This window comes from Periplaneta americana, chromosome 13 (genome assembly GCF_040183065.1).
Source record: "Periplaneta americana isolate PAMFEO1 chromosome 13, P.americana_PAMFEO1_priV1, whole genome shotgun sequence".
Classification (NCBI taxonomy): domain Eukaryota; kingdom Metazoa; phylum Arthropoda; class Insecta; order Blattodea; family Blattidae; genus Periplaneta; species Periplaneta americana.
Window position 1 is genome coordinate 102442102 of NC_091129.1, and position 12911 is coordinate 102455012.

The window sequence follows — 12911 nt, forward strand, 5'->3', positions numbered from 1 at the left end:
ATGATGGAGAGGAATGGTAGAACCCCGAGAAAAACATTCAGAGACATTGGCTTTGACCAACACAAATAAGACTCTGCCATCATTGGGATTCGAACCCAGGCTTATAGTAATCGTAAGCCACCGCTCTGATGAGGTACCTAGCCGGCAAGAATGAATATTACAATAACCTGGAAATATTTGTAATCGTCCAAAAACGAATTATGAACACTTTAATATTACAAGATTTGTGGTGATGGACAGGTAATCTCACAAACTTAAGAACACTAAAATAAATACTCCTAACCATCAATTTTCAACAAATTTATTATTCAGGTTCTTTAAACTACAAATCAGTTTTACCAGTAAGATTTGAATGAAATACCACGTAATCAGAGAGTAGTCTTATGTCTTCAATCTCAGTAACCATTGAAATTCTATAAGAAGAAGATGAGCACCAGATTCTCCTCGTTTGTCCCTGAAAAACGAATAAAAATCAATGGATATAAGCATTTCAATTCAAAGCCTAATCAGTTATATATTTCAATGTTTACAAGGTTCATATTCAGTTCATTTTACTGACCAAATGCATGGAATGGAATGAAAATTTCGGGAGGAGGCACTATGGCTCGGTACTGCGACCTTTTACGATCTATTGCGCTAACCCTCTAGGCGCATTCCCAAACCTACACCGGCTGACTACACTAATGTTTGCTGCGTTTACAGGTATCGAGCAGGCAACCCCACTCGTCCCTAAGCCAGCCCCCTCCGTGCGTTTCCAGCCGACGTTCGGGGAATGCAATGAAAAATCCCAGACCTGTCCGGGACTCTAACCTGGACGTCTGCGTGACAGGCTGAAAGTCTGACCACTCAGACACCGCAGGGTTATGACTAGAGCCCTGCCTTTGGTCACCTAAACGCCCCAAGCAACCCGCAGCACTGTATATTATATAGAGTATAGCCAGAGTCTAGTATATACAGTCACGAAGCTCAATACGTAGGAAATATGCATCCATAGATAGTTGCTAACGACTAGGATCGCTACTATTGCATCATTACAGACAATGCGAAATAGTACCTGCGTAGTCTATTGTTCCTAGTACCTTCACAACTCAAGCTTCGTGACTGTATATACGAGTACTAGATCAGCGTTTCTCAACCTTTTTTGAAATGGGGACCACTTTTCTAAGTCAGAACAGTTCCGCGGACCACTTTACTCTTTTTCCCTTCCAAAGCAAATTTATCATTTCTGTAGTAGTCTATATTTTAATATCAATATACTTAGGCCTATATTTTAAAATAGAATTAATTAAGTAAAATTAATTTAATTAAATTAATTTTATATTAATATTAACTAATTAAGCTAATGTTAATAAAAGAAAATTCATTTTTGTTTCTTTAATAATGCTATTTGAGTTTGGATAATCTTTAACTTATTGACTAAAAAAAAATTAAAGGTTGGTACTGACATTAATGAGATGGATGAGCCTGCCGATTCTTGCACAATTGTTCTATATTTGGACGTATGCTGGTAAGCTTAAGTCTGAGATTGTCACATACATCGAGTCGATTTCGGTAGCCTACTTTGTTTTTTTTTTTATTAGAGTTAGTGATAAAAACTCTTTCTCACACAGATACGTAGAAACAAACTGAATTATAATATGTAAAAACCACTGTACAGTTCACTGTATTCTCTTTTCACTTATGATGCAGTTCAGAAATTAACCATATCTTCCGCTTGGAATTTCATTTTAAGTCCGGTCTCATTCGAGAGTTCAATTAACTGTTCTCTTTCACTCAATGAAAGTTTTGTTAGTTTCAATATCGCAATGAAAGTGATCACGAACCCATGAAAATTCGTCATATTTACTTGGAAAATAAGTTTCAAATTGTGACCTCAGAGCTCTATTATTGGTGTACGACGTACAGTATGTGACCATTTCAATGTACAGACTGGGTGTCGGCAAAACTACTAAGAAAGTCATAAATATATGAAAAGGTTCGGTCCTCTGTTATGAATTTGGGTGATCCCTGGGTGGGCTACAGGGGCGGTGCCAGATGTGCAGGGAAAAGATGGCGAGAAACATCACGTTCATAGTGCTTTAAATCCCTCTTTTGTTGTTGAAAGTAGAGTGGAAGTCAGTAGACGGACAGGGTAATAAATTTCATAAAATGTCAGTACTGAGAGAAAAAGTGAAAGGCGATTGCCACGTGTCATTTCCAAACTCTGAGATTTTCAGCTATACAGAGATACGTAATTCGTTTGAATTTTATTTTTTCCTTCTGCCTTTTTTGAAGGATCACAAGGGCAGACCTCGGGGACCGCAGGTGGTCCGCGGACCATAGTTTGAGAAACGCTGTACTAGACTATAGCACCACCGCTAATCTGCACATTTGCGTTCTGGTCTGCTGTTCAGTGAATGAAGTGCGCGGTCAACATGCCAAAACAAACAAAAGGTAGGCGCTTGACGATCAGTGCTCTGATAGAAGAATTTGGTAACGAGTATTTCATGCAGAAAGAATAAAACATTTTCTATAAGGTAATCAACATAAAAATAAAAACCAACAAACGGCGTTTTATAGAGAAACATTGCAACACGAAAACACATGTTACACGTGTAAAAGAATGTTCCACAAAGTATGGAAACGTGCCTTCCACTTCCGACTTTCCCGCTAATCGGTCTGAATTTTACAACGAGTTGTATAAAATGTTGGTATTAGCGGATATTTGAAAAGATCGAAAATAGATCGAAAATAGTCACTTTCAAGAATTCATGGGGAAATATACAGAAAGAAAACTTCCTTGTGCAACAACATTACGTAGATATCATTTACTTCCCTGCTATGAAAATGTGGTAGCTCGCGTAAGGGAATCTGAAAATGTTTATGATAATTCATCGAAATGCATAGACGCTCGTAAAGTTCATAGAACATATAGTTTTGTTTAATGAGATGTATGTATTTTCAACTAATAATTATTCCAACCTGTACGACGTCTACAGTATGTAATTGCAATATATTTATTGTAAAAATAATATTTATTTGAGTTTAAATAGTTTATTCTTATTGAGTGTTATAAAATATTAATTTGTCGCATGACTACTGTACAATATATCGTACTACTGTTCACAACGTACACACACAGAGACGCAAGATGTAAAGACAGTGCAGTACCGGGGAGACTGATTCACTGCTGCTTGCACTGTTTTGATTGACAGGGCTCTCCGTACACAGCGAAGTTAGAAATGCACGACTTACACCTAACTTGTATCCAAAGTGACTGAAGGCAGGGCTCTAGTTATGACGCCCATACTCTTTACCAGGAGAGAGAATCCAAGAAGAATGCAGGCCTATGAGGATAGTTCAAAAAGAGTTTTGGAAGACCTACGATGAAATGGGGACAGTATATGGAGAAGATTGTTGCCGGTCATGGGAAGTCATTGAAAGAGTAGGCTATACATTTTGATAGGAATCGATAAAGAAACTGGTAGAGAACACTCGACACCTAAAGGCATAAGAGTTTAGGAAAATAATAACTTAAAGCAGAACATCATACTAACCTTAAATATTGCATTATGTTCTCCTGACCCAGAAAGTTAACCTCTCCAGAATATGCCTGAAACAAGACCACATTTTTTGACTAAGCCTAGAATTCAAGTCAACATTAAATTTTTAGTTCGCGGGCTCAGAATGACAAGGTTCTATCTGACATTTTTAGCAAAATTGAGATTTTTGTTGCATTGAATTCTGCTACTTCACAGCTATCTATCATATAAATTATTATATGTTAATATCTCAATTATTGTCCGTGATAAGGTTAGTTTGAAAAGGTTCTTATCTGCATTGATTTTATTAACAACCAAACTTTGAAAATGCTCTCCTGTAAAATTTACTAAACACTAGATAGAACCTTGCCGTTCTGAACCCTAGAGATATTTTATTATTATGTTAAGCTTATTTATACACGCTTTAAGACTTATAGTTATGTAGCGTTTGTAAGATCTTTGGGTAATATCAGTAGACCGTGAATTATTACTGGCTTGTATTCATGCAATTGATTTACATTTTGTTTTAGTGCTAATGATATATTGGTGATTAAGGTGGTGATGGATGCAAATTTTCAATCCGGAATTTGTTTTTGTAACTGAGGGAAACCATGAAAAACCCAGTCAAATTGGACAGCCACCGTGTTTGAATCTGGAACCTCCGAAATGCAAGTCTCAAACAATATCGTCTGAACCACCTCGCTCGGTTTTGACGGCCATTGTGCTTTTCAATGATATTTTGGTATCTTGTTGTAGACTAGGTATAGCCTATGTAAATTACATAATCGCAATTTTTACATCGAAGTCACTTAATAATTTTCAGATCATCTTGAACAACTTGTGTCATGTATCTGTCGCGTGTCATGTGTCTATTACCAGCTTTTAATAGGTGGGTTATGACATGTGTATATTAATTTTTATAGAAATATTTCTTTAATGACGTATACTTGACTTTGCGTCATTCACCCAAACGTCCCCATTTATGAGCGACGCGCCAAAGCTGTAGTTATTTTAGTCTCCTTAAGGTGCGTACACACGTAGCGAACGACAAACGAATGGATTCGCTGATTGAAATCGGAACGTGTGGACGACGCAGCAAAGACAAACCGATCATTTGGTTTGCCTTCGGTAGTGATCCATCGCTTGTCGGTACATCAAAGGAAGTTAGTATTCGTTGTGGACGGGATTTTCTACTTGTTCGCAGTTCGTAGCAGAACGCAGCGGTTAGTTTAATTTCACGAACAGAAAGTCGAAACTGGAGTGGAGTGAAGAAGCTGTTATCAAACTTATTGATGTATATAGGGACCAGGAAATTTTATGGTTCTATTTTGCACGGTTTCTGAAATGCGACAAAAATTGTGAAGCAGTCCCGATTTAATTGGACATAAATAATGAAGCAAGTCTGTACCTCTGTATGGATTGCGACTTTCGTAGAGTGGTGTCTGCCACCATCGCTTTTTGTTTTTTTTTTAACTTTTTTGTTGTTAAACTGGCTATAATAATAACAACGGCTACACTTGCTATAATTATATCTTCGTCTACCATTACTGCGGATAATCGGCGAACGCGAATGTTCTCTGACAATTTGCTGATGATTTTTACGTTGCTCCGAACAACAAACGAACAACGAAGTTTTGCTTCATCATTCGTTCGTTGTTCGTTCGTTACGTGAATACGCACCTTTAGACTTTGCCTTTAGTGCATCATGGTAGGCAAACTGTAGAATACCGAACGATGATGCTTAATGGAGCAATGAAAGAATATCGGTAGGGGTAACGGCAGTATCCTGCAAAAGTCTACAACTAAGATAGGTGATTCTGATCGACTAGGTCGTGGTCCTAGATACACGTATGTGCCTCGGCGTTCAGGAGCGAAAATATTGAAGCAATATTTCTTAGCTCGTGGTGAAAAAAATTTTTAATACACACAAAATTTCTAAGATCTCAAGTGAACAAGTTTTGCGTGTTTGTGTGTATTAGTCTATTAAGCAGACTTTTTTGCCCCGGGGCTAATGACTCCTAAATCCGGTTCTGCTTGCCGTGCAAATCAAACAACATTTTGAGAGATATTTATAGTATCAAACGCTACCACCATATCTCTAATAATACAGCCATTAAGTATCATGAAATCGCTTCAATCATTTGTAGACATCCCGTATTACAAACTTACGCCTATTATCCAAAAATAATTTAATCTCTGTAAAAAAAAAATATCCTACAATCACACACCACGGCATCACCAGTTTACTCTATGACGGCTTTGGCAACAACGTACCGCCAAAATCACTCGTCGCGCACACCATGATCCTACTCTTAAAATGATCACCTACACCAGGCTTGAATAACTGGGCGACAATTGTGGCGTTGCGTCACTCGTCGGATACGTCATTCACCCCTTCCTTCCATCCTCGCGTCATTAACTTGGTAGGGGAGGGGATTTGTATTCAGTGTCTGTCTTATGTGATTGCGTACGAGTCACAGATACGTCATTCAACGCCGGTGGACTGTGGACGGGGAACCACCAACGCTTTCCTCATGCTTTCCACCTCTCTCTCTCTCTCTCTCGCTCGCCAGTTCGGCATCCCTGACCTAGACCCAACCTATCATCCATAAAGAAATCGGTACTTATATCTGAAACATCCTGTAATTTTTTTACATATCAATAAACTTTTGCACTTAGTTTATTTTCAGGCAAATGGTTTTATATTTCATCCGCCATAGTTACTGTGGTCCGTCCCAAGAATCTGTAGAGTGACTTGGCGCATATGGGGGCGGAGTCTATCTTTGCCGGAGTGTATTGGGCAGTATCAGATTGAGTCCGCTAAGGAGTAAGATGCTCATGGTAGTGTGTTAAGATAGAAATGATCCCTTCCCTGCAAGCGATTGGTAGCTTCGTTCAACCAATGCCTCACCAGAGCAGTCATTGGCCCTAGCCCTCCCACATACCACTTGCGCAGAGGTCTTATTTCGTCTTTCTACTCTACAGATTCCTGGGACAGGCCAAAACTTTTCTGCATTTACTTATCCATTTCTTCAGTTATTGCAAGCTTCTTACCGCTTCTCTCCTTCAGTGAAGGATGAGGATCATGATGTCGAAGAGAAGGGATTATCTTAGTCCCGCCTGGTTGTACTGAAACAAAGTTACATAAAAATACAGTCAAATAATATACCGGTAATAAAAAGTAAAATTTCATACTTATTTTTCCCATCTTTAATACTACATTCAGGAACAAAAAAAAAAACATCTGTATTTATGGTAATATAATGCCCACCAATTTTTTTTGTCATATAATATTATGAAAGTAATCGAGATTTATAGTCATTATTAAATATTTTTATTTACAGTGGAGACGTGTAAACAAGCCATTATAATGAGACGCACCAGTTTTGTGCAGAATGTATAAGTTATTATTAAAGCTGAGACATCTAGGACTGCAGGACGATATCAAGTTGACTGTATTGCGATGTTTGTCGAAGGTAAATAGTATAAAGGGATGGGGGAGTGTTTGCGTATATGCATGCGACTCAGGCAACAGAACACGTTTACGCTGTGTAGTGAACAGACCTCCAGGGTTGTATTATCTTCATTACGTAACGTATAATATTTATAATTGCAGAATCATCAAATATATCAACAGTAAACAAGGTGATGAAGGAATTAGGCACACACTATTTCGCAGTAAGTGGGGTAAATATCCTATGAAATTTATGTAGCACAGAAATTAAAGCTACGAAACGTAAATTCGTAACACAACATTGCAATATGAAAAAAACATAAAGAGCAGATGACAGTTTCAACTGAAGAAGGACAAGAATCACATGTAAGTTAGAATTCAATGTGTACCTCACAAAAAGATTTTTTCACGATTTATGTAAAATGATGGTATGTGTAAATATACCAATAAATAACGTTGAAAATACACACTTTAAAAGCTTCATGCGAAAATACGTGGAAAGGGAACTCCCTGGACAATCAATTTCACGGAAATACTACCGAAATGTTATTATGATGTTATATCTCGCATACGACTAAGTATAAGAGATAGTAAACTATGGATTTCCATGCACAGATGCCGCTGGACGATTTGTTGGGATGTCGTTACGGGCATTCTTCCACCAGACAGACCCAACAAAACTTTATTAACCTATGAAATTCGTGAGAAAGTGGATCATTTAAATATAATCAAAGTTTTTCAAACGCCTATGCCATTCTTATGGACAGACAAAATATAAAATGATAATGTAATTATTTTCATCACGGATGCTATATGTTAAAAGCAGATAAGGAACTTCAGTTACTTTAGCCTAAAGTTATCTTAGTCGATGGGCTACATAGAATAGCCGAAAAAGTTCGCCCCTGCTACAGTGATGTAAACAGTTTCATATCGAATGTCAAAGAAATATTTTTAAGGCACCAAGTCGGGTTACTAAATTCAGTGAAATGGCCCCTGGAGCCCCTCTACCGCCGCAATCCGTTGTAATGGGATGGTGGACACGGCTGGATGCTGCAGTCTATTTTGCTACACATTATGAAAGAGTTGAAGACGTAATCAAAACGTATGGTTGTATTACTGCAACAGACTCGACAATCCAGTAATGATGACGTGACCTGAGCTCCAGTTTATTCGTCATGTGAGTGTACACCTTAATCTCTGTTGTTTGCTCTGTAGGACAGCCTACAGAATCTGTACACTGACCTTTCCCGCTGTCTCTACTTGCTATGCTATAGTTTGGATGCACGTAACTTAACGACAAACGTTCTAGATGTCTCAGCTTTAGTTATTATGGAATTTTTCTCGACCATTTTGTTTTTTATTATCACTATTTCTTTAATTTTTATGTGTTGTGTATCACACTTTATTGTTTTAAAGAATGCGAAGTTGTTGCTCGAACTGTTGCTCTAAATCAAGCATGGGAATAAGTGAGGGGAGGTACAGATAATCGAGTTCCGCAGTTTTTCGGATATAGCTGCTCACTACATGAACTTGGCTTCTATTCCGCTTAGGAATGTACAAAACTAATGCGGCATGCCATTATATTAAATATTTCAAATCAAGTCAAATACTTAATATAGGCATTCATGTGGTCACTATGGAAATATTTTTCATATCCATAAAAATAATATTAATTATAACAACAATTATACTTATTTAATTAATTTATTGGAATATTTGATTAAATTATTATTTATTTGTAATTATGATGAAATTGCTTATCACACATTATAAATAATCACTTATAAGCTCTAGATCGCCTATACAGTCTATCTATATTAGGATGAATACTGCTACTATAGATATGCAGATACGAGATGATAGGCTGTTAGACGTGCATGCGCAATATTTTTAATTAGATCCATTTTAGAAAAGAAATTAATTAAATTAAAATAACACATTGCTTATCGCATGTAACAACTACTTTTATTAATATAAACCATTTTTAAGAATTCAGTTTTAAACTCTTACCTATAAGTTTATGTTTGCTAAAATCCTTATGTTCAAGAACGAAATATTGTGTGATATATTATTTTATATAGGTAAATCTCAACTAAACAGTTGACGCATTGAACTTCACCTTTATTTATAATAACAAAATAGTCTTGTTCCCATGCTTCTTGGAAATTAAAATGAAACTTATAATTAGAGCCCGGATATTTAGGCATTTATTTTGGTTAAAATAGGCAGGTATATAGACACTAAAAATAGTAAAAATAGGCAGTGAAATAGGCATTTATTATTAATGGAAAGAGACAAAAAATAGACAAATAGCCTACTTAATAAACTATCCCATACGGTACTCACTTTCCTTGGTTACATGTCACAATAAGATTTTTTTTAAGTTGCCAACTGTCATGGTAAGTCGCTTGTCAGAGAGAACGTTTTTTCATGGTGGAAAAAGATCTTTCTACTTCTACTGAAATGATTGGAGCAAACTTAAAACAACGTATTTCAGAAGGATTATCTCTACTTTCTTTCAGAGATCGGGAAAAACCGACTGTGTATTGTCTCAAAAAGAGGGATGTGAGAAGGGATTAGAGATTTCAAAGTACGCCTGACTTGTGCGTGCAGCGACAACAGTAACGGGACCTGGAGACTTGCTTTTAATACTTCCCTCATCCCCTTTCTTTCGCTGGTAAACCCCGAAGTGATCTGAGCACTGAGAGTTATACTGTTCAAACATCTTTGTTAAGTGACACAAAAGATGAAATCGGTCGGACAGAAAAGTTTACGACTTCTTGGAAACATATGTATTGCTAGAGAATAAGATTCTCAGCAAATATTTGTGTGAGGTAAATATATATTTTTAATTTGTACAACCGTTCTTTTTTGTTTTTTGGTATAATTAATGTGCGATTTATTTTAAATGCATTAAACATATAGAAAATGTAAAATAACGACGTAAAAAGGCTGCTAAAGAAAAAAGGCATTTAACCTTAAAATAGGCAACGGAAGCTAAAATAGGCAGAAAAGTCAAAATAAAAATTGCGCCTATTGTCCCCAAATGTGTGGAAATGTGTTTATCTCTAATAGGTCTTTCTTACATGTACTCAGTTAAGAAAAGGCATTTTGCCTAACATCCGGGCTCTACTTATAATTTATTCGCCATAATCCACCACTTTACACACCTCTGATTAGAACGCTATGGTACCGGATTCAGCCTTTCCTACTGTATGTACTATCAAACAGGTAGAATATTTGTAAAGGGAGGAATGAAGAGATGTATACAGCACCCGCGCGGTAACATATTGCCCTTGCTTGTTCTAAATGATGACGGACGCAGTGTACGTTACATCTCAGATGCAATGAATATGCCTAGAAGCACCATTCAAGATGACCTAAAACGTTTTAGAGAGACACAAGAATATACCAGAAGACCAGGATCGGTTCGTCCGTGAAGTACAACTCAAAATGAAGGCATACGATGTTGACAGTTCTTATGGAGCACAACTTGCCAGCTAGGATTGTAGCCCAACTGTTTACTGGCATGCACGGACGCCCGATTTATGCCAAAACGGTTAGAAAAAGGATGAAAGCAGGCAGACTTATATTAGCTAAACCTGCAATTAGCCTCAAATTGCTCAGGGTGCATCATATCGAAAGATTGAGTTTTGCATTTAATCACAGTTCTTGGGAGAAATGAACAATGAAGTTGTGTTCTGTTTATAGGCGAGTTCCATTTCAATCTACGCTCACCTGATTGACGTGAAAGAATTTGGATAAGGAGAGGAGAACGATTTTCGCACTACTGTATTCCTGAGAAGTCACCATTTGAAGATGGTGGAGTGATAGTTTGTGTAGGAGTATGTGTGAATGCTCGTAGGTGTGTTGGTTTTAATAGATAATGGAATTCTAACAGCTTATAGGTATTGTTTATAAATACATTTTTGGTATATAATGGTGCCATTTGGTTCCTATATAGGCGATACAGGCAATATGATCTCCACCGTACTTCACATCTAACTCGCTTTCTTTTATCTTGGAGACATCGTCGTCGTCACCACCACCATTACCACCACCACTACTGAAATCCTTCTGATGCATGGTTTCTCGAACATGAGATATCGATACTATAACGCTATGGAATGGATAATTGAGGTGTTTTGTTTCTCGAACATGATATAGTCCTATCGATACAAGTCGACAGGTCCGCCAGCGAGGAGTTATCCATTCTGTAAGTTGCGGCGCATGCGCATGATAAACATTCCGAAACGACCTAATGAATGTTTCATACCTCTACTATTAAGAAACATATTGCAACTGTATGTTGCTTAAGGTTTGAAATAAATTATTATTATTATTATTATTATTATTATTATTATTATTATTGTTATTATTATTAGCATTACTATTTTGCGACCCCCTATTAAAACTGCTCTTTAGCCTCCCAGAGGGCCGAGGATCCCCATTTGAGAATCACCGCTAATGTTTTGGGTTTTGTTGTTGGAAGTCAAATTCCCGTTCAGTCACCAAGACTATTTCAGCTGATGTGTTTAAAGTAATGCTGACTGCATAATACTTACGTCGTCCCTCATCGAGGGCCTCTGAAAAAGAACATACAAAGTAGAATTAATCGACTTGGTGGTTTAATCATGGTACCGACACAGTCTAGTATATACAGTCACGAAGCTTAATTCTTACTAAATATGCAAACGTAAACAGTTGAAATATGCATCCATAGATAGTTGCTTACCACCAGGATCGCTACTATCGCCTCATCACAGACTCTTTCCCTAGCAGACCATAAAATGTATTGTACTTTCGATATCGTGTTCTTTTGAAAAAATTAACACCTTCCTTCCACTATTTAAATATGAAATACATAAGGTTTATATATTATTTTCATAAAATATATATTATATTCTATAAACTCACCTTCCTGGATCTTTCGGAAGAAGGATAGCTCTAACCTATTTTTCTTATAATTTATAGTACCGGTACTAAAAACGTCTCCTTGTCCCATATTATTATTCAAATTATTGTATTTTAGCCATTTACAGTTATTACAACCGATAACGAACTTTTCACAAAAATGAGAAATACGGCACAGTCAATGCGTTTTCAATCTAGACCTTCGGGTTTTCTATTTCAGTGTATGGAACTCAGTGAAATATTATATCTTTATTGCTTATCATTGCTAAGCTTTATTTAGTGTAATGTGTTATAAGTTCCGTTTACTTCTTGTTGCATAATATGTTGCAGAAATAATTACAAAACTGTGTTATTTTAATGCGAAGAGAATTTTACATGTTAACATAATCTGTTCGCGCCAACATTTCAAGTTTGGAATGGAAGCTATTTTGAGGTTTAATAAAAAAGAATTTATATTGGGATTTCAATTTAGCACATCTACCTTCCTTAATTTTAGACAAAACCTTTACCATACCACTCCTATGAAATTAGTGTACCTACAATTGTGTTAGGTACTTCATCTCTTAACTAGTAGATAAATACAATAATTCAGTACTCAATTGTAGTATTAAAATACAGACAAATTGAATGTCCGGGGTATCATACATGACATTATGCTTAATTATAATGTATGATTGCGAATTTAGGAATATAAGTTAAATATAGTAAATATAACCTATAATTTTCATATGAATGGCAAGGCATTGGAGATCACTAAATTTAGACAGAAAGGGGCAACTGGTACAGTAAACATAACCTATAATTTCAACATATCTGAATATCCGTGCGGTGCAATTGAAAATTATTGAATCGTGCATAAATGAATGTACAAGTATTTCGCAATATTTAATCGAAATAAAGGCAGATATTACACATACGAACAACGTAATTTTCATACCATACAAATAATATTACATCTTAACTCGCAAGTAAATTATGTCTGAAGTGTCTCATAATCATTGTTTTAAATTTTATTAATGGAA

General features: G+C 36.4%; 1 protein-coding gene across 1 annotated transcript in view; it reads right to left on the minus strand.

The window, feature by feature from the left end:
- Positions 1 to 285: 285 nt before the first annotated feature.
- The window catches only part of LOC138712179 (uncharacterized), a 98026-nt gene continuing 85400 nt past the window's right edge, over positions 286 to 12911 (minus strand). Inside the window, exons 23-26 of the mRNA XM_069843674.1 lie at positions 11541 to 11561; positions 6576 to 6650; positions 3537 to 3592; positions 286 to 454 (exon numbers count right to left, since the gene is read on the minus strand). Coding sequence (XP_069699775.1) covers positions 3573 to 3592; positions 6576 to 6650; positions 11541 to 11561 — 116 coding nt within the window. The 3' untranslated portion in view covers positions 286 to 454; positions 3537 to 3572. The remainder of the gene's footprint in view (positions 455 to 3536; positions 3593 to 6575; positions 6651 to 11540; positions 11562 to 12911) is intronic.